General features: G+C 45.0%; 1 protein-coding gene and 1 long non-coding RNA gene across 4 annotated transcripts in view; one reads left to right on the plus strand and one right to left on the minus strand.

Moving 5' to 3' along the window:
• LOC477071 (inhibitor of carbonic anhydrase) overlaps positions 1–24,647 on the plus strand; it is a 55,814-nt gene that overhangs the window by 25,690 nt on the left and 5,477 nt on the right. For 2 of the 3 annotated variants that reach the window (XM_038570923.1, XM_038570921.1), the window contains 11 exons: positions 2,630–2,738; positions 3,639–3,800; positions 5,030–5,189; positions 5,993–6,048; positions 7,891–8,069; positions 9,634–9,805; positions 10,715–10,857; positions 13,564–13,654; positions 14,827–14,868; positions 17,737–17,892; positions 20,751–20,892. In XM_038570923.1, coding sequence (XP_038426851.1) covers positions 2,630–2,738; positions 3,639–3,800; positions 5,030–5,189; positions 5,993–6,048; positions 7,891–8,069; positions 9,634–9,805; positions 10,715–10,857; positions 13,564–13,654; positions 14,827–14,868; positions 17,737–17,892; positions 20,751–20,892 — 1,412 coding nt within the window. The remainder of the gene's footprint in view (positions 1–2,629; positions 2,739–3,638; positions 3,801–5,029; positions 5,190–5,992; positions 6,049–7,890; positions 8,070–9,633; positions 9,806–10,714; positions 10,858–13,563; positions 13,655–14,826; positions 14,869–17,736; positions 17,893–20,750; positions 20,893–24,647) is intronic. The other variant, XM_038570922.1, reaches the window with a different exon arrangement.
• Positions 17–14,633, minus strand: LOC119865392. Its single transcript, XR_005377035.1, has 3 exons — positions 14,471–14,633; positions 14,098–14,153; positions 17–87 (listed from the first exon to the last, which is right to left on the minus strand). It is a non-coding gene; the product is annotated as an uncharacterized LOC119865392 (long non-coding RNA).

Below are 24,647 nucleotides of genomic sequence, written 5' to 3' on the forward strand. Positions count from 1 at the left end.
AGTGGCTGAGACCTACCTGAAACTATAAAATATTAAAATAGCAGTGTTACAAAGACCAGCGTCTTTGTAGGTGTAGATGTAAGAGACCTGGAAGAGAACAAAATCCACACACATTAACAGCTTTTCTTTATATACATCCACCTATCTAGTTGTCTACGTGCTATGATACAGATGCCAACTATGATCAGTATCCAACATTAGGGCACTAGGGCCCTAGGTTTACTAAGTTTAGGTAAGATATGTGTAGATTTACATAGATTTGTATGATAAGGCAAACTTTCTAAATAAATGGCTGAGAAAAGATTTTTTTTTTTTGAGAAAAGATTCTTTAACTAGACAATTGGGTAGCTATTTAGCAAAAAAAAAAAAAAAAAAAAAAAAAAATCAAATGAAATGTTTAATTCATTCACCAAAACAAGATCTCAGTTTGACTGAATTTGACTAATACAGATTAGACATAACAATATAAATCATAGAGGTAGATAACCTTGGAAATGTAAAAATTATAAATCTCTGACAAAATTTTTTTAAAGCCTTAAGCATATGAAAATATATTCACACCAAGTGTGACAAAACAGCATAATATAAAAACTAGATAAAGATATCATTTAAATTTATAAGAAATGCTTGGGATGCCTGGGTGGCTCAGTTAGTTAAGCTTCTGCCATCAGCTCAGGTCGTGATTACAGGGTCCTGGGATTGAGCCCTGCGTTGGGCTCTCTGCTTAGCAGGGAGCCTGTTTCTCCCTCTCCCTCTGCCTGCCACTCCCCCTGCTTGGGCTCCTCTCTCTTTCTGTGTATGTCAAGTAAATAAATAAAATCTTAAAAAAAAAACAAGATGTATGAGAAATATTTAAAAAATAATAAGCTATGTACAAACCACTCACAGAAAAGAATTTATAACTAATAAATGATATAAACAAAGGAAAAAATATTCATCCTTTTTGATAATCAAATGCAAATAAATGCAAATAAAGCCACTTAAAAAATATTTTATTTATTTATTCATGAGAGACACAGAGAGAGAGAAAGAGGTAGAGACACAGGCAGAGGGAGAAGCAAGCTCCATGCAGGGAGCTCGATGTGGGAGGTTTCCAGGATCACACCCTGGGCTGAAGGCAGGCGCCAAACCGCTGAGCCACCTGGGCTGCCCAATAAGGCCATTTCTTAAAGTAACAGTTTATACCTAGAAATGTAATAACATTTTTTAAATGATAGCATTTCTTGCTGGTAGGTTTCTGTGACATTAGGATGCATTGCTATTGGCATTATAAATGATAAATTTTGTGTCATTTCTGGAAAATAATTTGGAAATGCTCAATTGGCGTCATAAGCATTCACACAAACTTTTATTTATTTATTTTTCTCTAATCCATTTACGAGTGAGGGGAATGATTTGTCACAAGAATTTGACCCTGTGCAATCGTGGGAGCAGGTTAAATAGTCTCTATGACACTACTGTCTTTGCACCTGCTCTTGGAGCTTAAGGAAGAGGCAGCCAAGAAAGGAAGGTGTATGTAAAGCGAGGGAAGAGCAAGAACAATCTGGAACCATAGTCACAACCTGGAGCCCATGGCTACGAACTGAAACCTATGTCTATAATTGCTTCTGACCTTGACGGTGTTCACTAGGCCCAGTGGCCTTCTTGTCCTTTTACCTTTATACTAAATTCCTCCTTTTCTCAAGTTAATTTAAGTTGGGTTCTGATACATACAATCAGCACAGTGTTAATTATATACAACACCTGTATATATAAATATATGAGTATGTATGTAAGGAAGACAGGATGGGGAAAAAGGAAGAAAATATATAGAAATGCAATAATAAATTCAGATAAAGTTGGGGCCCCTTGGTGGCTCAGTGGTTGAGGTTCTGCCCTTGGCCCAGGTCATGATCCCGGGGTCCTGGGATCAGACCCCAAGTAAGGCTACCCGGAGGGAGCCTGCTTCTCCCTCTGCCTATGTCTCTGCCTCTCCCTGTGTGTCTCTCATGAATAAATAAGTAAAATCTCTAAAAGAATAATAAATACATAAATTCAGATAAAGTCAAGTTACTTCAAACGTTAAGTAATCAATGAATTTAAAAAATGATTTCCATGATGCGTTGAGAAATGATCCAATCTCATTTCTGAGAAAAGGCTGTGAAGTTGCTGCCTCTCACAAGAAGGAAGGAATGCTGGGCTGACAGATACTTAACAGGGAATCCAGATCTGTGAGTGCAAACCATGACTTACAGATAGAAATTCACAATTTCTGTCACAATTACGACAATTCACTCACTTATCCAGCAAACATTTATTGAACATCTACCTGTAGTAGGAAAACACACACACACACACACACACACACCCATCTTGGTGGAGCTTACATTCCAAAGGGGAGACCATGGAATAAACAACAAAAGTTTGTCAGGTAGTTGATAAGGGCTAAGGAAAAAACAAAGAGGAGTCTAGCATTTATGCATGAGGTGGGAGTTCTAAGATGTGGTTGGAGAGAGCCTCACTGAGGTGACATTTGAGTGGATGCTAGGGAGGGAAGGAGGTCTGACCCACGCAAGTATCTATGGGTCAAACATCCCTGCAGAGGGCTGAGTTGGGAGCTCCATTCACGGTCTGGTCTCTTTTCTTTCAGGCAAACGAAGCAGATGCTGTGACCGTTGAAGCAGGTTTGGTGTTTGAGGCGGGCCTGCCCCCCTTCAACCTGAAGCCCATCGTGGCCGAATTCCATGGGTCAAAAAACAGTGCGTTCTCCCCGGGGCCCCAGGTCTCTGGTTTGACACTGCAGCCATGGGGGGAAGGCGGGGTCTCTGTCAACATTACACCTGAAGAGAATTGCCCGAGCTCTTTGGATTGAAGGAGGCTGTCATCTACACTGACCCACAAGGCCTGGAATGTGGATTCTCCCTGGAAAGCCATGAGCTGTGTGCATCCCGATGGAAGTACCCTTGGTACTGCTGGATGAGAGGGGGCAGTGCTGTCTGGGGTTCATCGCCTACCCAGTGGGATGACACCCCTGGGAGGCCTGCCTCTGGAGACACACAGACCTGGACAGCCTCTCCCCTGTGCTGAGTCCCCTGCAGGTGCTACAGAGCAGGAGTCTGTGAATGCTGTGATGAGAGGTTTGGGGGGAGTCGGAGAATAAGGCTTTGCCTCCTCTCCATTTTTATCCATTAGTGTCACCACTGTGTGCATGAGACCTGCCCACCTCAATCGGACTCCAACTTGCGGGGCTCTGGCAAGATCCTGGGGTCCCCCTGCACCCTTCCTCTAAGATCTTCACCCTTGTGTCTGGGCTGCAGACAGAGAAGGGAGAAAAGCCAACAGTAACATAACAATGACTGGCAGCTGAAGGTCTCCCCGAGCAAGCCCTGCAGGCCCTGTAGTAGCTGGTGGCCCCCAGCGCCATGTCTCCACTGGCTTAGAGGCGCTGACAGAAAGGCACCAGTGTTCATTGCCTTGAAAAGGGACTGTCCCCCCTCCTGCTAATCAAAGGCTTTTTCTTTTTCTTTTCTATCGGTTCACCGGGGGATGGTACAGATCCTAGGATCCCCTAAAGCTGCCCATTGCACACACTCTGCAAGATGAGTTAGTGACCATGTGGTACCTTTCTTTAGCCCTTCTTTCTTTCTGCTTCTTTGCAGATCCACAAACCGTTCATTATGCTGTGGCCGTGGTGAAGAAGGACAGCAACATCCAGCTGAAAGGGCTCCAAGGCAAGAAGTCCTGTCACCCAGGCCTAGGATGGTCTGCTGGGTGGAACATCCCCATTAGGATATTTTTTCCTTCTGTCTCTGTTGAAGAAGGTAAGCTGGCTAAGGCCGGGTGCCCTCAGGCAGGACTCCTACTCCAGTCGCCCACGTGGATTGTACTGGGGCCATACAATCACTGTATAAGGTACACCAGTTTCACAAACAGCAAGATGGGGTGAGGATACCCTGAGTAAAATGTCATCAGCTGGGGTTGCTGCAGCAGCAACCCTTGGGAACTGACAGCTGAATCTTCTCTCAGCAAAGGTGCCTTGGTCTCTAAGCTCCCCACCACCACATACTTGTTGTAATCCCAGCAATTTGGCTCAACAAGGGCCAGGTTGAGGCTCGTGAGAAAGGGGCACTTCCTTCTGGCTTCTCAGGAAGGCTCACTAGAGATTATAGGCACCAGAAGGCAGGTCTCAGAGTAAGGGCTTGGGGGAAGGGTTTGGGATGGGGGCAAGAAGAGACGAGTGGACCTGAGGCATGATTTTTTTTTTTGATACTTCTTGTACAGTTATGATGAGCCAAGGGAGCCTAGGGTGCCTCTTTAGCCCTTGGAAGATGATGGCCAAGTCTTTCTGCACTTTTGAGGCCTGCCAACTCTGTAGCATTCATGTTTTGCCTGTGATAGGGACAAGGGGCCACTGGGGCCAGATAGAGTACTATAGCCGGGGCCACAGCTCTGACCATGTTTGCCCTCTCTTGGGGTCTTCCTCGCCTCAGTGTCAGACACTGCTGCATGTCTGTGTGGCTGTTGGCATGTCCCCTACCAACCACCAGGCAAGTTATCCCAACACCTTTCCATGGATTCCTGGAAGACGAATCCCCATAAGCTACCACAGCCCCTGGATCCAAAGGGGAGAGGGGTGGGTGGGACCGAGTTCTGAGGTGAGGAGGGACTGTCGGAGGTCCTGTGGTGTCTGGAGTTCTGCTTACCACACCTAGGGCCTCCATGGCGGTGAGTTAACAAGTGGTACTGGGATTGCAGCTCGGCTCAGTGTAGGTCAGCCGCCCTTGTGTCTTGAGTGGACAAGCTAGGAAGCATCTGGTGGGCTGGAGCCCCAGGCCCACGCATTAGGGTGATGCCTGAACAGTGGGGACCTTGGGGCATCCGTCTCCTCAGCCATGGGCACTATCAGCCACCTCTGCACATCTGCTTCCTTGAGACAGTTCTGGGAAGTGTGTGCAGCCTCGTGGGCTCTCACCTAGGGCCACTCGCTCACACACACGTGCAACCTGGAGGTTGCTGGTTCGTGTCCTTAGGTCCTTGTGTCTGTGTTAAGCAGCCACAGCAGAAATGGCCCAGTTCTTCGTCGGCAGCTGTGTCCCCTGTGCAAACAGGATGGAGTTCCCCAGGCTGTGTCAACTGTGTGTGGGGGAAGGGACAGACAAATGTGCCTGCTCCTTCCAGGAACCGTACTTTGGCTACTCGGGCGCCTTCAAGTGAGTGGGGGGCCCCCTCCCCGCCCCTGCCATTCTTCCTTACTCTGATGACAGAGAAACTAATGTACAGGGAGTGGATAGGACCTTCTCAGATCACCTAGGGTGTCAGTGTGAAACCCAGGGTCCTGAGTGCCTCCCATGGCCTGCCCTCACTCCTAACGTCCTGAGGAGCGTAGGGTCTGTGTGCTACCCTCCTGGACCAACAAGGTCTCTGGGACTCGTTGAAGGGTCCAAGCTATATCTGGGACTCTGGGATTCATAGACACAGGCTTGGGCGTCCATTGGGCCAAAGGCCAGGATCTCCCAGCTTGCTTCTTTCTGTCTGAGCTTCTCCCTGTGTCATGTGCCTGCCTCTTCCCAACTCCATCTCAGCCCCCTGCAGGCACCTCTGTATGTCTATAAGAGACAAAGCTACTACTCAAAACCAGAATGAAACTGTCCAGGAACCCAAGACTATCCTGAGTTTTTATCCTCTATATTAGGCTTTAAGCCTTTATTAAAAAAAAAAAAAAAAGTCAGTCACTTTAGGCTACCTTTGAAATAGAAGGTGACTCCACATGATTCCTCACCAGAGTTACCCGTGTTGTGGTACAGAGCTCCTGCTTGCTTCAGACTCGGGTTGGCTGTCGAGGTATAAAGTCCCCTCAGGGCCATGGCCTCTGTGAGGACACGTGGAAGCCTGGGAAACTGTGGGCAAAGCCCTGTGAGCCAGTGGTCAGGGCAGAGCCTCAGAGGGGTTGCACTGGGCAGAGGTGAGCCCAAATCACGGAGACTGGCCTGACTACTGCTGTCCTGTTCCTCAGGTGTCTGCAGGACGGTGTAGGGGATGTGGCCTTCCTAAGGCATGTGACAGTGTTTGGTAAGTTCTGGATGGAGGAAGAATCACGTGAGCCATACCCTGGCCGGGGGAACTGGCTCTTGCCTGAAAGTTTCCCTACGTCTAGAGATGGGTAATGACAAGACTGTTAATGAAATAGGAGAGTTTCTGTATAAAACCCATTTCTGCTATACTTTGTTTAGTGTTCAATTTGTGCAGTCTGTAAATCTACTAAACAAATTTTCTGAACATTTAAATGGTATTTACCAATTAATAAGATGAAAGAGGTTTTAATAATTATCTTAGCCACTGCAATGTCCATTTCAAATGTAATCACACTCTCCCGAATGCTTCAGTGTAAATATGGTTCCTAAATGCTATAAATACCTTAAACAAACACACAAATTATTATAACAGTTTCAGAACTTCTTAGCACATCTACAACTAGATGTGTTGCAAAAGCATTACTACTGTAGACAAAAATATATTTCTTTTTTGTTTCTACATTAAAAAAAAACAATTTTTAACAGTTTTGAACAACGAATCAGAAAGAAACAAAAAAGAAACAACATAAATTTCAGACAAGTTGAATTTATAGAATCTGGGTTTTGTTTTGTAACCAATTATATTTCTATCATATACAGAATATACTTGTATCACTCAGGATGTTTAAAGCAGACGTATATTCAGGATGCTAGGGTCTTTTTGAAGATTGATGTTGGCTACCTCAGGGAATTTTAAGTCCTTGCTTTGTACATGGGCCTTAGATCCCTATAACCTCATGCCTTTCTCTAGCATGAAATAGGAGCTCGGTGTTGTTTGTTCCTTTGTTCAGCCATTCACAATTCACTGTCCCTTCATTATCACACACTGACCCGGTTTGTTGGTATTTTGGGAATTGATGCCTGTCTTATTATGGTAAATTTAATTAGTGGGGTCATATGTGGGTTTCTACTCTTGGAATCAAGTTGTTCCGGATAATTGTCTTGTTATTTCCTCTAGTTGCTGCAGTGGGCAGCAGCTTCTAACTCTCACTCTGAAGTATTTGAAGACATCTTCACTTTCTGGAAACAACAGGTGGTCCCAGGACATTATGGTTTATTTTTGCTGAAAGTCCTTTGTCTGCTGATATATAAGATCACTCACCGTTTTATAAGTAGAAGGTTATGACTATCCATCAGGCTTCTGGGGGTACAAACGAGTACTGGTGTGGAGCTGCTACCACCACTGGGCCCCTGAGTGATTCATGTAGAGAAGTTCTGTCTTCTTGAAGCTATTAAATCATATTGAGTCTTTTTTTTTTATCATATTGAGTCTTGATTTAATTCTGACATTACTAAATCATTTTAAATTTTTTCTTTCAATATCAAGATGTAGAGTGTGTTTTCTCTACAACATACCTAATTAAGCCATTCACAAGAACTCTAATTGTACTCCTCCTCTTTCAGTATGAGAATTTATGAACCCCAAAGACCTCTATGAGTTTGCTAGGGCTGCTATCACAAAGTACCACAAACTGGGTAGCTTAAGCAACAGCAATTTATTGTCTCACAGTTCCAGAGACTAGAAGTTCAAGATCAAGGTATGGGTTGGTTGGTTCCTTTTGGAGGTTCCTTGCTTCTGATTGGCTGGGACCACACAGTCAACCTTGTATGGGATGAGAGGGCCCAGAGTGGGCCTTGTGTTTGGGGACTGGCTGACTGACAGGGACACAAAAACTATCTAAATTTTGGCTTGCTTATGTGGCACCTGCCCAGCAGCCACTCCATTTTGGGCCTAGAAAGTTATTACAACAAGGTCAAATAGTTTGCAATTCAGGGAAGAGCAGAGACCACAGCTCATGGCTCTGTCTGCAGTTGGCTCATTTGGGGTTTCCTCCTCCAGAGAACCTGGCAAACATGACTGACAGTGACCACTATGATTTGCTCTGCCTGGACAACAGCCGGAAGTCTGTGGACAAATACAGGGAGTGCCACCTGGCCCTCTTCCCTTCTCATGCTGTCATGGCTCGAAACATAGGGGGCAAGGAAGACTTGATCTGGGAGCTTCTCAACCAGGCCCAGGTATTCCCACCCTCCATCCTCACCTCCTGCTTAGCAGTGGGAGGGGGGGTGTCCCTGTTTGGATTTGGGGCATTCTCCTACACTCCATTGTAGCCACTCTGAAAGTTCTTTTGGGCATAGGACAGGAACCATGCCACGCATCATTTGCTTTGCTGAAAAGCCACTCAGTCTGTAAATGTTATAGACAACAGAGGCCATGAACCCCTCATCTGGCATCATCAACTCCATGGACCAGACTCCGTAGAAGTGCCTCATTGCTTTGTTTTTCCTTTTCAGTTCTAGAGGGGTCCTCAAGATGTAGGGGAGAAAACTCCTCCTCCATGGAGTTTTCCCCTATTACCTTGCTGGCATGTGCTCCTGTCCTCCTGACTTCCCTCAGTGGCAGGTTCCCTGGCCATGAGTGTTCTCTCCATCTGGTGTTGGTAGCAGCCTCTCCTAGCCAACCCTCATTCATCCCCCAGCCCCTCTCTGTTGGTGCTCTCTGCTTAGCATTGAAGATTCAGAGATGAGTGGACAATGACTTTCCCTTGAGTTGCTCCCCGACAAGTGTGAGGGACATGATGAGTACACATACAAATTATCATCAGATGAAATGGTACAACCTTGGGGGCGTGGATTGTGTACTTTGTAGAGGACAGAGGAACTGGTTTGCAGGGCAAATGTAGTGGGATTCTTGAGCCCTGGGAAGGAAGCTGTGCATACCTCTAGGAAGGAGGGGGCAGTTTGCCAAAGAGGGCAGCAGGTGACATTTCACATTTTGCCATTGCAAAAGCAAAAAGCAGACAGACATTGGAAAGAGCTTGGGAGGTAGGTGCTATAGTCAGAAATGGCTTTGGGCCAGTTAGTGGGAGTTGTAGGCAAAGAAAGGGCCCTTCCATTTTTTGGAGGCAGAAAATTCCCAGGTAGGCTTGAGGTCAGAGAAAAACCCAGGACTCCTGACCTCCAGGCTCAGTGGCAGGCACTGGACCATCAGCAGTTCCGGGATGAAGACCACCAGAGCTACTGGGGACAGTGGGATGGCCAGCAATGAGACAGCCTTTGCTGCCTGCCCCATGGGACTATTGGAGAAAGGCAGCTGCCTGGCATATAGCAACCCATACCTCTTGGTGTGGATCTTGGGGAACAGCCTCTAGCAGTTTCCCTGAAGCTCCACCCAGTAGACTGGCTGGGATTTGGGTAAAGCATTCCCTGGAGAGAGGCATGAGAACTCCGGGAACTACAGGGACTTTGGTGGGCTGGGTGCTTTGTCTTTTTTTTTTTTTTTAAGATTTTATTTATTTATTCATGATAGACATAGAGAGAGAGGCAGAGACAGGCAGAGGGAGAAGCAGGCTCCCTACAGGGAGGCTCATGCAGGACTTGATCTCAGGATTCTGGGATCATGACCTGAGCCAAAGGCAAATGCTTAACCACTGAGCCACCCAGGCATCCCTGGGTGCTTTGTCTTCACTCTCAGGTGCTCATATTTTCTCCCTTCCAGTTGTCCTTGTCTGGTTTTGGATTTGTTTTCCCTTTCCCTTGCTATACCAGCTTCCCTCCTCTGTTTCTTTTATCCTTTGAACAGGAACATTTTGGAAAAGGCAAGTCAACAGAATTCCAGCTCTTTGCCTCTCCTCATGGGAAGGACTTGCTCTTTACAGATGCTACCGATGGGTTTTTAAGAGTCCCTCCCAAGATGGATGCCAAGCTATACGTGGGATACGAATATTTTTCTGCCATTCAGCGTCTAAAGATAGGTAAGGGCCTATGAGGACAGCAGAGCAGGAAAGCCAGAGGGGCTTTCCCAGTGCCCGCAAGCCTCACCTCATGCAACCTTCACTGGCCTGTGGAGCTACCAAATGCACTGGGTTAGTGGGGGGATTTTCTGCTGAGCTGGGGGAAAGGCCTGAATTATGAGATTACAAAAGGGTTTTGAAGATCTTCAGATTACAGTCAACTTGAAGTAATGATGGTTCTTGCTCCTGTGTATTAACCAGGATTACCCCACCCAGTGTTAGGTCTATATGACAGGGAAACTAGCACATTGACAACCTAAGTGGGAATGTGGCCTCTGCCACTATTAGGAGTGGAATTAGAATTTCGGAGGGTGTTAATCCAGCTCTTGCCTTTCTCTGGATCCCTGTGGTTCATTACTTCCTTCTACTTTCCTTACTTTTGTCCTCATTTAGTCAACCAATAGTTACTGAGCATCTACAAAAGCCACTGTGTTAGCTGTGGGCATCCTGTGGTGCGCAGACATTGGGTAAGGGGGAGAGCCATCAGGCCCACCCAAAAGAGAGCACATGACTATCACCGGGGGAATGCTACTGGGTGGGAGAACCCATTCCTGTCAGAGAAAACTCTGAAAGGTCCTAATGTGGGCAGGTGCTCAGAAAGGCCTTCCCTCAGGAGGATATACCCAAGGAGGTGGGGTAACGAGGGTGGGGAACTGCTCTGCCTACACTGCTCTTTCTGAGTACTGAGTTCTCCATTTCTCCTGGAGGATGATAGGTAGGAATGAATGGTGATATGGGCATGAGATGTGGCCACTCTGCTGCTGCGATTGAGGGTCCCAGTGGGTAGCCATTCTGTAGCCAGTGGCACTAAGCTCCCAGATTCATATTGGGACTTCTTTTGGATCCCTGGTTTTTCTCCATCTGTCCTAGGTGTGGAAGACTCCCCGAGGGTGCGGTGGTGTGCAGTGGGTCACCATGAGAGGGTCAAGTGTGATGAGTGGAGTGTCCTAAGTGGAGGTGCCTTAGAGTGCACCACAGAGGAGACAACTGAGGACTGCATCGCTGCTATCGCAGTAAGGAGGGCCCCATCTCCACAGCTGGGCTTGGACACCCAGACATGTGGCCTCTCTGTCCTCTTCTCATATGTCTTCCTGTTGGCCATGAGGCTAAGATGCACCTGTTGTGTGCTGCCCCCACCCTCCAAAGCCCAACCCAACTCTACTCAATGTGCCCCTGCAGCTCAGGCTGGCCCAAGGCACAGACTTCTCAGGTGCTCAGCTCTGGAGTCCTGGGAGCTCTGAGTTTTGTCCTGCCTAGAGCTGTGGGAAGTGGGGTGACATCCCAGGGGGTGGTCAGGGCCCCTATGGATTGTGAAAGCAAATCAACCTTTTCAGTTCTTGAATTGTAAGCATAATTTTTTTTTCTGGTGATAAAAATATATGTTGGAAGAGAAATTAAAAATAAATAAAATCATTCACAACTTTATAACTCAGAAATTATTGCCACATAATTTCTGAGTTACGAAGTTGTATTGTTATTAACTTTCCATTTCTCTATGGGCAGATAATATTTTTGTGATTAGAAAAAATAAATTTATAAATAAGGGACTAAAAAATTGACAAACTCAGGAGACACACATTCTTCTTTAAGAAGACCTTTATTTTGGGGCAGCCCGGGTGGCTCAGCGGTTTAGCGCCACCTTCAACCCCGGGCCTGATCCTGGAGACCTGGGATCAAGTCCCACATCAGGCTCCCTGCATGGAGCCTGCTTCTCCCTCTGCCTGTGTCTCTGCCTCTATCTCTGTGTCTCTCATGAATAAATAAATAAAATCTTAAAAAAAATAATAAAAAAAAAGAAGACCTTTATTTTGATAAACTTTCCTGGGACTAACCCATACCATAAGATCTTGCAATTTATATAGTCTCTTAAATTTGTCAATGTTAAGGATTAAATGAATTTGAGTGCTCAGGATATTGCCTAGCATATAGTAAACACCTGATAAATGTTATCTGTTATTAGTATTTAAAGTCAGTACAGTAGGTTCACTTTTTTAAGTAATGAAATATTCATTTAAAATCTTTTCAATGGCTTTTCAATGGCTTTTCAATATTCCACCAAGTATTTCTGCCTTAATTTATTTCACTGATTTCTAAATGTCTACATTTGAATTATTCCCAAATCCTTTACTATTGTAGACAATATAAAAATGAAGATTTTTGTTCTATAACCAACATTTCTGGGTTTATCTTTAATAGTAATAATAGCTAATATTTTGGAAATTACTTACTACATGCCAAGCATGTTTATGAACTCCTTGAATTAACTCCTGCATTAATTCCTTGAATCCTCACAATGAGCTTATGAGCCCATCTTATGAATGAAAAAAATGTGTATAGAATAGTTTTTAGGTATATGTCCTTTGGAATATATATCAGATCCGGGAGGCTATGTGATATAGTGGTTATAAGCAGAAGCTAAGTAATTAAACTAAGTTAAAGTTAACTAAATTAAAGTTAATTAAAATTAACTAAAGTTTTAGTTTTAGTGACCATCTATTGGAGAAATTATTTAACTTCCCTCTTCTTTACTTCCCTAATGAATGAAAGGGGAAGAATTATAGGACCTACCTTATTGGATTCTGTGGGGAATACATGAGGTAACCACTGTAAGGTGTTTAGAAGTGGCCTAGCAGGCACATAATAAAGGCTTGGTAACTTTTTGTTTGTATAGTTGCTACTGTTTTAAGACAGATTTCTAGAAGGGCAGTTCATAGGTCAAAAGCCAAGAGAGAGTATGTATCTGTGTTTTTATTTCAGAGATCTTATCTGTCACTGTAAGTATACATTTATTGCTCTGTTGCTGGAAAATTTCATTAATTGAACTAATAGGTTAATTATTAATGAATTATTGAATTAGAAAAATTGTTTATTGAAGTCTTTTTTGTGCCAGGGCTCTGAATATAGTGCTAATGGGATTGTGGGAACAGAATTGAACTCCACCATACAGAAGAAAACAAGTTGCATAGAAACATAGTAAATGGCTCAGTTGGTTGAGCATCCAGCTCTTGGTTTTGGCTGAGGTCAGGATCTAAGGGTGGTGAGATTGAGCCATTGTGTCGAGCCCAAGCACAGCTTGAGAGTCTGCTTGAGATGGTTTCCCCCTCCCTCGCCCTCAGCTCCTCCCTATTTGCACCCTCTCTCTCTCAAATAAATAAATATATAAATAAACAAACAAATAAATAAAATTTTGAAATCTTATAAAAAAGAAACAGTAAATTCAATCCCTGAGTCTGGCCATATAGATTGCTGAGTGACAGTGGTCATAAAGAAAATGTGGTGAGGGCATGTCCAATACTCAACATTGGTCTAATGAGAGGTCAGAGTTGCCAAGGAGCATGATCTGGGTTGGGCACTTGTTCGTGGGTCAACACATCCAGTGTTTTTTTTTTAAGACTTGATTTATTTATTAATGAGAGACACACAGAGAGAGGCAGAGGGAGAAGCAGGCTCCTCATAGGAACCTGATGTGGAACTCAATCCCAAGACTCCAGGATCACAACCAGAGCCAAAGGCAGGTGCTCAATCACTGAGCCACCCAGGTGCCCCAACATGTCCAGTTTTCTAAACCCTGTGTTTAAGTGGCAGAAGTTTTTGGTGATCCATGAGTTGATTAATCCAAAGGACATGTGACATAAAGCCAATGAAATAGAAACCTCTGAGGGTCAGTGAGACAGGAAATGGTCTCAGGGTTGTGCTACTGATTTATTTCTTAACTTCAGAAAGGAGAGGCTGATGCCATGACTTTGGATGGAGGCTTCATCTACACAGCAGGCCAGTGCCGTCTAGTGCCTGTCCTGGCAGAGAACTACAGTAAGTGGAAGGGGTGCCTCTCAGTGTTTTATTTTCTCTGGGCTATGGATGTAGAAAGAAGGGGAAATGATCTAGTTCATTGTTGAGATAAGAATCAACTACTGGTGAACTGGAAAGGCTAGCAGATAATATCCTCCTTCCCCAGAGTTAGACAGAAAGAGATCAAAAGAAATTTTTATTACTTAAAGGGTGATATTAGAGGGCATGGTACAGAACTGGCTGCAGGGCTCTCCAAATTGCCACTGAGTTAGAGTTACCCACTAGTTCAGGTCTGTTGGCTTACCCCAGGCTGAAGGCAGAGGAGAACATGTATTGTCATAGAGCTTCATTGAAAAGATCTAAACCATCCTCTCCCCACTCTCTTCAATAAAGAAAGTAGGGGCTAAGCCACACGTGCCTCACTTGATACTTTTGCCAAATTCACTAGTCCAAAATTAACTTACCATAGCTGCACTGGAAGGTTAAGGGTTGGGGAAGGTCATATTCTTCAGTGGAGATCCTTTTACAAAAAAAAAAAAAAAAAAAAAAAAAAAAAAAAACCCAAATAAATCTGGGGAAAAGAGGATTTCACCAATATAATTTATTAGGCACCTTATCTGCTAGGCAGTGAGAAGGAAACCATACACTATCCTTCAAAAAAAAAAAAAAAAACTCTGTGAAGTAAATAATGATAACTCCGTTTTACTGATATAAAAACTGCAGCTTAGAGAAGTTACGTGATGTTCCATGGTAGAATGAAGATTGTATCCAGGTTTTTCTGACTCCATGGACTGGCTTTTGCCCCTCCAACATAACAAGAATATAATGATTGCCTACCACAGTCCAGAGGGAAGAAAGATGTCAGGATGACTTGAGTCACTTAGCCAATGCAAAAGGATCTGGGTCAAGATCTTCAGTGGTCTCTGATCCTCTTCGAAGGACATCTCATTTTCTTTCTCTAACTCCCTGAGGGCTGGGGAGATTCTGAGGTGGAACCTGATGTTCATATGGCAAAGGACAGGGATGTGAAGGGTTTAATAGCTGCAGAATCCTGGCTTGTTGACAACCAGTGATAAACTGCTTAGCTAATGTTTCTTATTTTACTCCTCACTCTTGAGATTAAGAAACTCATGACTTTGGGTTGAGCAATATGACAGTTTAATGCCATGAACCCTGACTGTTTTTCCTTTTAGTGCCCAAGGATGAGTCTACATGTGTAAATACACCTGCACAAGGTGAGTCAGAATCAGTAACATTGGGGCTCAGAGGTACAGGCCATGGTTGGGGAGAGGTGAGGGAAGTCTTAAAAATGAACCAAAGTTACTAGAGTTGTAAAAAAAAAAAAAAAAAGGAAAAAGAAAAAAAAGAAACCGGGAGAATGAGCCACTACCACTACAGGTTATTGTTAAGGAGCAAATCTGTCACAAGCTGTGGCAATAATTACTGTTTGTGGGGTACTTTACAGTCAACAAAGGACCCCTGCTTGCACTATTCCCGTCTACTCTCCTCAGCAATCTTCTAGGATGTGGGCATCATCATCCCGTGTTGTGTAGATGGGGAAAGTGAGTCCCAGAGCCACACAGCTGGGGAGTGGCTGCACCCAGGCTTGATAAGAGGTAGTGTGACTGGAAGCCCCTTGCCCTTCCCACACCACCCTATCCTTGTCACATGCTGCCTGCCTTCTCTGTACCAGGAGGCAGGAGCCCATCCCTAGCACTTCTGGGCCAAGTGGAGGCTTCATGAGAGGAGAGTCATAGATGCTCTAATGAAGAGGAGGAGGAAAATGAACTCAACCCTTTGGCTCTTAGCCAGCTGATTTTGACAGAGGAATTGGTCTTGTCCTTAGAATAGACTAGGTGACAAGTTCTCCCATTTGTATCTCTACATAGCAGGGAGGGTCTGTATCTGTCCCCGAAGTACTTAATTTTGGAAAACAGAGCAGTGTTTCTCAATCTAGTGTGGTGCTTGGACTGGCTGCATCAGCATCACCTGAGAACTTATGAGAAATGCAAATTCTTGGGCTCCGTCCCAAATCTACTGAGTCAGAAACTCCAAGGATGAGGCCACTGCTCTGTTTTAACAAGCCTTCCAGCTGATTCTGATGCACATGGAGGCTGAAAAACAACTGTGGTAGAGGATCCTGAGATGAAAACAAGTGCATCCTTGGGTTTGGAGTTTCTTATGAGACAGGTGGACTGGGAGAGGTGGATGGGTTTGGACCACCACAGCACCAGCAACATCTCTGTTCCCTGCTGAGCACAGGGTCACAGAGGCCCTGCAGCCCCACACTCCACCAAGGCCGCTAGAGTGCAAAGCTGCTCCCCTGCAGCAGCTCCCCTCCATGTGCAACAGGAGTCAAGCCCTATGATATGCTGTCTCTCTCCCCTTCTGCTTTTATGGCTAACAGTCTTCAGTGACTTGTGTCTTATCCCCAACAATAAGGGCTGGTATTTCATAAGCCATGCCCTCTATCGATTATAGAATACATGAAGTCAGAAAGAACTCTGCTTCAAGAATGGTTGAAATTTCCAGGAACTGCAGTAATAGGCAAATGCAGGTCAGCAAAGATGCTTAGAAGACAGTTTAGGGTGACTGGCTGTGATGGAGAAGGTTAGATTTGAGTAGAGACAGAGAGGGATCAACCCCAAACACACACACACACACACACACACACACACACACACACACACACAGGATGGTAATAATTAATGCCATTTGTGCAGGAATAGTTACACATCCAGAAAGGCACTATTAATGTATTTGGCTGCTGGAATGGTGTAACAGAGCACAGTTTGGCAAGCAAGGGTTTGCTGTGGCCTTAGGAGAATTTGCTGCACTGAGAGAGGGGCTCTGGTGCAGTTTGTGCCACTAGCAGCACCACTGAAACCCAGCAATGTAACCTCCCCCCATACTATCCTAATACTGTACAGTGTGCCCATATTAGGACATCTGATCCCCCAAATAACCCCCCTTCCCGATGGGTATCATTGTCACCATTTTACTGAGGAGAAATTGAGGATCCTAGATATAAGTGGCTTGTCTGAGGTTATTCAGGAAGTAACTGGCAAGGCAGGTCTTCCACCTGCAATGCAGACTTCCAATTTTTCCAGGCTTGAATATGTAGAAACCTAAACCACAATGGCAAGAAAGGGAGTGTAGTAGGGAGGGGGGTTCGGAGTGGTGGTGGAGGATCACATTATCTTCTAATTCTGAAGATTTAGGATTCTAATCTTCTTATAAATTCAGCTTTGCTGTTTAGGCCTCACTCAATAAGCACAATTCAGTTGTAGAGTATTGGGATAAGAATATATGAAGTATCAGTGGTGTTCCCAATAGAATCAAGAATAAGAGAAGAAAGGCCCACTCCCAACAAAGACACTTGGTATTGCTTTGGAAATGAATGCAGTATGATTTAAAAGATTAGAAAAATATCTCTAATATTGGAGAAAAAAGAGAGTCAATCGCCACTATTAGAAAATGATGTTATCATAAATCTAGAAAATCAGACTTAATTTTAGTTTTTAAGATTTTATTTATTTATTCGTGAGATATACACACAGAGAGAGGCAGAGACCTAGGCAGAGGGAGAAGTAGACTCCCTCTCCCAAGGACCCGGGATCACAACCTGAGCCAAAGGCAGAGCCACCCAAGTGCCCAGACTTAACTTTAAAAAAGAAGTTAAAAAAATAAAATAAAAAAGAAGTTATTAAAGTTCTTTCTTTTGGATTTCAACAGAAGCACACTTATATGTACAAGGATTTATGTAGATTATTTGTAATATGGCAAAATGGGTCACAACATAAATGCCCACCAGTAGAGGGATTACAAAGCATCTTGCTGTAAAGAATGTATAACAGGATTCCAATGAAAAAGTATGAAGTATGTGTGTAAATATTTCTGGATATATGTATGTAGACATGCCTGGAGAGCAGTAGTGTCAGACTTTTTGGCCCCATACCTAATAATGATAGTTATTGGGAGGGACTCAAGCTTCCCCCTCCCCTGGGAGAGTGGCAGGCAGGCACTAACTGTAGCAGCCCTAGAATACATTTTCAGAGGGTCCTGGAGCTACTCAACTTGCATTTTGCTATCTCTCTTGCAAGGTCATTACGTCGTGGCAGTGATTAAGAAATCAGATCCCTCCCTCACTTGGTACTCTCTGCAAGGCAAGAAGTCCTGCCACCCTGCAGTTGGTACTTCTGCAGGCTGGATCATCCCCATGGGTTTAATATACAACAAAACTGGGTCCTGCAAATTTGGTAAGTGTGTTCTGGGAGGCGATGTGGCCAGCCCCTTCCTTGCGCCTATGCCTGTGTAGGACAGGAATCAGTTCAATGGCACGGAAAGCCAAAGGATGGCATAAACGGGTAGTGGGGTCAAGAGTTGGGCAGCTATTACAGGTGAGCTGTATCTCTCTATGAGCAGGTGCTCCCCTTTCCCCTAACCTCCTTCCTTCTGAGAGTGGCTTGGCCTAGAGGGCAGATATCAGGGAAATACCCTAGCCTTTACGTGTTACAACTGGCTCCGGGAACAAGTCAGTTGTAGAGCAAGAGTGGTGTGTGTGTGTGTGTGTGTGTGTGTGTGTGTTTTGTTTTCCCATAGAAACCAGACTGGCTGCTTTGTGAGGACTGAAAATCATGTACCAGCAAGTCCTTTCACTTGGTGCCTTTTCACTTATCTTCCTTAGATTCTCATACTGATCATTTTAGCAGCACTCTTGCCAATACCTAAAAGGCTCCTGGTCCCCTGCTTTCCCCAGGCATCTGACAAATCTCACCTCTGCATGAACCCTATTACCTGCTCTCTTCACTCTCTGTACCTTTGCAGCTCAACATGGCTGGAGAAGTCATGGGGCAGAGTGGTTCATTCCGCTGGAAATGCCCCAGTTGCTGGCCTCAGTGGGCCCCTCAGAGTCATACCCTCACTGTGTCGCCACTCCACACCCCCACACTTCCCAATAATCATCCTAATGTCCTCACTGTCCACACATTTCCAACCCACTCCCATTTACCATCCTTTCTCAGCAGATGATTCATCTCAGCAGCAAGAGACAACTGAAATGGTCAGAAAGTTTCCCCGTCACCATCCCCTGGCCAAAGCTGAGGGCTTCTTCATGGCTGTACCTGCTCAGCCTCCCTCCACCTGTACTTTGGGTGTGGGCCCATCCCCTGGTTCCCTCCCGAGTGCCTCATACCTTGGGTTACTACTTCTCTCTCTAGTGTAGCCAATAATTTCTTTCAACATTAAACACATCCAGTGTTTTCCATCTTTAAAAGTCCTCCCTTGCTCAGCAGTCTCCTCCAGCTTCTGACTTGTTTCTCCTCCACCTTTCCTGCCAGGCTTCTTAACAGCGTGGTCTGAGCCACTCTTCTCCCACTCACCCCTCCACTCCTGTCCTCTGGCTTCTCTGTGTCCTTCCATAGAAGGACTCTGGTCAAGGCTACCGGTAACCTCCATGTTGCTGAATTGGAATGTCATGCTCCAGTCCATTACTCCATGGCTTCTCTTTCTTCAGATAACCCCAAAACACTATCTTCTGGCTTTTGTGAAAACACACTGGATTGATTTTTCTCCTGCCCCTTCAAAGTCCCCTTTCCCAGTCTGGTTAATACATGTTTCACTTCCTTAAAGCAACTTTTTCCTCCACAGGCACTCACATCCATGACTACAGCCTCATTTGCCATCTAAACAAATAATATTATATATACAAAACTAGGCATATAGCCAGCACTAGATAAATGTTTGCTATTATTACTATTGTATCTATATGTTGATAACTATTGTGTCTTTATCCCTAGCACAGATCCCTGCTTGACCTTCACACCTGTGTATATTGAACTGCCTATTAATGCTATCTAGTTGGATATCTCAAAAGCAATTAAGCTCTAAATAGAATGCATAATTTCTGCTGAGCCTGCTCCAGAGCTGCCTAGCTTGGTGGAGGAACCCTACGGTCCATCCATTAGCCCCAGCTAGAAACCAAGCTGTCATCCTCCATGCACCAATCCATTAGCAGTGATGAGTCCCTCCACTGTCTCCCTCCCAATGTGTGCTGTTCTAGTCCAAACTGCCCTCATCTCCCCTGGACTATTACAGTAACCTGCTGCCTGCACCCCATATCTTCCCTGGATTCCATTCCATTCCATTCCATTCCATTCCATTCCATTCCATTCCATTCCATTCCATTCCCACTGGTAGACCAATCTTTACAAAGTGCAGTTCTGGAAATATCCTGCCCACTACCCTTGGTCCAGCATTGCTGTAGCCCTTCAGAAGCTCCCCATTTCTCTAAGGATAAAGAACAAAACTTACACAAAGGAGCAAAAGCAGGTCTGGACCTTGCCTCCTCCCAACTCACTCTTGGGCCTAGCCCAATAAACTCTTACTAACCTTTCTGTGCCTTTGCCCCCCACCCCAATGCCTCCCCTAGGCCGTTACATATGCTCCTCCCTGTCTGGAAAACTCTTGTCCCTTCACCCATCACTTAAGTAATTGCTATTCATTCTTCATCTCTCGACTTGAGGCCTCTCCCTGATTTCCAGGCCTGTACCAGATTCCTTTACCTGTAGCTCTAGAGAACCATATTCGTCTTTCCCATTGCAAGCTGGAGTAGGGGGTGGGGGTACAGATTCACTGGCGTGGCTTCTTGAGTTATGACTGTTGCTCATGGACTTGAGTTCCAGGAGCGTGGGGCCTATGTGATGTCCTCACCACAGTGCCCTGGGGTCCAGCCAGGGCTTGGCAGCTGGGCCTCTCAGGCCCCTTCCTGGATTTGGATCAAGATGGGATAACTTATAAGGGAGGGTAAGGATAGCAGAGGTCAGGAAAAATGTGGGTATCAACCAGGTAGGGCTTTTGGTTTTGTTTACTCTCTTAGGATCACATCTGTGTCTGTCCTTCCATACTTCCACCCTGTGTCACTTCTATCCCATAGACCCTTGTGCCAACTTCAGCCAGTCCCCTTTTACTCTAGTTGCAAAAGGTTCTTATTTGTAATAATATGGTACCAAACACCTGAATGTGTCTTTACACCATTCTGGTAGTTCTAGAGACAAATTCTGCAGCTTTCTTGCTAACACGGGCAAGAAGAGCTGACCTCTTGTGTTTTTCTGCACAGATGAATTCTTCAGTCAAAGCTGTGCCCCTGGATCTGATCCAAATTCAAATCTCTGTGCTCTGTGCAGTGGTGGAAGCGACCCAGCCCACACATGTGCTCCCAACAACCATGAGAGATACTATGGCTTCAGTGGAGCATTCAGGTGAGTAGTATCCGTGCAGCACCTTTCTCTTTGGCACCAATCCAGTGAACTTCTTGTCCTTTTCACCTTTTCTACCGCCCCAGAATCTGGGTGCTGCATATAGGAGGAACCAGAATTAGAAAACAGAACTGCAAATTCCCACTAGCCCCAAGGACTCAAGACCAGCTCCTTTCTGGAACACTTTTCTGCAGACCAGCTGACTTAGGGCACCTGAGGAGAGGCAAGAATAACGGGTGCAGGGTCATGACCCTGGTTCTACTTTTGTTCTTTTCTTCTGTATGATGTGAACAAGTCACAGAACCTTTCAGAGTTCCAGTTTAAAGTTAGAGGAGGAGTATTGGACATGTGCTTCTTACACCTGGCTGATGAGTAAATTTTATTTTATTTTTAAAATTTATTTTTTTAAGATTTTATTTATTCATGAGAGACCCACAAAGAGAGGCAGAGACACAGGCAGAAGGAGAAGCATGGTCCCTCTGGGGACCCTGATGCAGGATTCAATCCCAGGACCCTGGGATCACGACCTGAGCCAAAGGCAACACTCAACCACTGAGCCACCCAGGAGTCCCTAATGAGTACATTTTAAAAATAGGTATTCCTGTGCTCCTCCGGCCATTCAAGAAACCTTTATTGAGCACCTACTATGTGACAGGTACTGGTCTAGGTAGAGGGGTAGCAGCAACAAGACACATGTAGCTCCCCTGCACTTGTCTCATGGGGAGAGCAGGACAATAAACATATAAATGAGGGCCATGAGGGCCATTCACTTCCTGACTGTGGTAAGTGCTACAGAGGAACCAAGGGGGCTGGTGTAGTAGTGACTTGGGTAGGGGAAAGTTTTGAAAATGGTGGCCAGGGAAAGTCTCAGCAAGCAGAAGGGACCATGTGACCTGAGAATTAAATATGGAGAGGGAATCAGACCTGACAAAATACAGAGGAAGAGTATCAAGGAAGAAGGAACAGCAAGGACAAAGGCATGAGGTGGGACAAATCATGCTGTGTGTGAGGCCAGAAAAGAAGGCCCTGAAGTGGGGCATGGGAGGGAGTGGATTGTGCGGGTACAGAGGCCGGAGCTGTGGCATTGGACATGTCTCAGTGCCCTATCAGCCTGACCAAGGAGATAGATTTACTTCTAAGGATGCTGAGCAGCATGGGACACTTTGAGGCAGTAAGCATGTGGTGTGGATCAGGGTTTTCTGGCTGCTGTGTAGAGAATGTGTACACATCTAGGAAGGACCCCTTTATTTGTCACACTGCCAGATGACTTTGTCCTGCCATCACCAAAGTTTTATCTCTCATAAGCCATACATAATGATGTATTTCCACAGATCCCACTACATGTATGCTAAACATGAAACTTAGGCTAAAGTAGCATGTGTGTGTGTGTGGGGGGGTTGTTTCTTGGTTTTGTTTTTTTACATCAGAAAGTGCATTGGTATTAGGGTTGATGGTCTTATAGGTACTAATATGATATCACAGAGGACCCAGAAAGGTCAGAACTCTGTCTTGAAACACAACTTGCCCTCTTCCCTAAATGAGGTTGGATACCCACAGAACCACCTTAGCTTCTGATGGCTCATTCCCCCCACTACCTCCTGCCTGCCTTTTCACTCCCTTGGGTTTCCTGACTCCAACAGCTCTTCATTCCTACAGATTTGTGACCTACAGATCCTGTAAACTCTTCTCCATTCTGTCTCCCCTTCATGTCCTTTTCCTCTCCACACCCAGTGTCCATTCCACAGCCAACCACAGTAATCATTCCCCCGTGCATAGCCTCAAATGCCTGCCCGAGATCTCCTGGCTGAAGCAGGGCATTGGTTAGGTCCAAAGTTCCACTCCTTGGTGTCTTCACTGCTGGGATGCCTGACCCAACCCTCTCCCCCCTATTAAAGCAAGGAGAACCCACCTCAAATGTGCACATGTGCCTAGTCCCTTCCCCAGGCACTCTTCTAGAAGATGAGTCCATACTCTCTCCTTGCCTCAGTCTTCCAACACATCTCCCTCCATCTGTCATTCCTTTGTTTCCTATTTTACCTGAGAAAACTGGAGCAGTCCAAAGAAATGCCACAGTGTCTCACTGCCACATCTACCCCTATATGGCATCTGTGCCCACAGACACTGCCCTCCCTCCGCTTGCTTGGGTCACCTCACTCAGCCCTGTCCTGGACCTGCACCAGCCTCTCCTCCAACCCATCCAAAGACATTGCTTGGCACTCTTCCCTCTTGCTCCTGCACCATCACATCTTCTCTACTAGGTCATTTCCACCAGCATCTACATGTGCTGCTGTTTTGTTCATCTTAAACATAAATACATAAGAAAAATCTTTCTTTGATTTCACTTTCCTCTCCGACAACTTCCCATTTCTCTTCTTCTCTTTACAATAAAATTCCTTGGGCAGTCCAGGTGGCTCAACTGTTTAGATCAGCCCAGGGCATGATCCTGGATACCCGGGATCGAGTCCCACGTGGGGCTCCCTGCATGGGGCCTGCTTCTCCCTCTGCCTGTGTCTCTGCCTCTCTCTTTCTCAATCTCTCTCTCTCTGTGTCTCATGAATAAATAAATAAAATCTTAAAAAAAGTAAAAAACAAAAATAAAATTCCTTGAAGGAGTTTAATATCCTCGCTCATTCCAATTTCTCTCCTTTCAGTCTCCTCAGAACCCAGTTTAAGAGTCTATTCCTCTCTCTCACCCCCAACTAGTGGAGTTGGTTTTATTATTGTTTTAAAATTACCTACAGAATTCATTCCTTCTCATTGCTGGTGCATATTCCCACCACACACCCCCTTTGGTTCATCACCATCTGCCAGCTGCACTTCTAAATCACCAATGACCTCTGTGTTGGTAAATAAATCTAATGACCACTTCTCGGTCCTTGCAATGCTTCATCTACCAGCATTATTGGCACCATGGATCACTTCCTCCCCATGGATGCATTTTCCTCCTTGGCTTCAGGACACCACAGTCTTTGGATTCCCTCCTCCTTCTCCTGCTACTACACTCCAGTCTCTTTGCTGGTTCCACCTTACTTTCCTACCCTCAGCATGTTGGTGTGTTCCAAGGCTCTGTCCTTGAACTTCTCTCTATGGCCTCAGTGATTTTATCAACTCTCCTGCCTCCGGGCCTTTGCTCGTGGTCTTACCTCATCGGGAGTGCTCTTCCTACTCATGTCATAGCTAGTTCCCTCATTTCCTTTAGGGTTTCTCAGGGAGTCTTTCCTAGCCACTATAATTTCACATACACACACATATGCCTTTGCCAATATTTCATATCCCTCTTTCTTGCTTTATATTTTTAAAGCATTTTCACTCTTTAGAATACTATATATTTTATCTACTTGTTTAATGTCTTTTCCCTTTAATAAAATGAACAAAGTCTTCTTTGTTGAAAGTGAAAAAACCGAAGGTGCTTACTCTTTATAAGGCCTGAGACTTGAGCCTCAGAAATCAGCCAAGATACTTCAAGGTGAGAGTTGCCAGATGAAATTGAGGACACCTAGTTAAATTAGAATTCCAGAATGAATGTTTAGCATAAGAAAACACACTCTTCCTTCTTTGTCCTTCTCTACTTCTCCTCTTTTTCTCTCTCTTCCTCCTCCTCCTTCTCTCCCTCTTCACATCTGCCTCATTTTCTCTTTTCCTGCAGGATAGTTTTCTCTATTTCTCAGTCTACATGAAAGAAAATGTCTGTGACTAGCATTATTATTAGCTTCTCAGTTATAAAGAAGCAGTCAAACACAGACCACAATGTAAAAAAT

The sequence above is a fragment of the Canis lupus genome, chromosome 23, assembly GCF_011100685.1.
Source record: "Canis lupus familiaris isolate Mischka breed German Shepherd chromosome 23, alternate assembly UU_Cfam_GSD_1.0, whole genome shotgun sequence".
Lineage (NCBI taxonomy): Eukaryota > Metazoa > Chordata > Mammalia > Carnivora > Canidae > Canis > Canis lupus.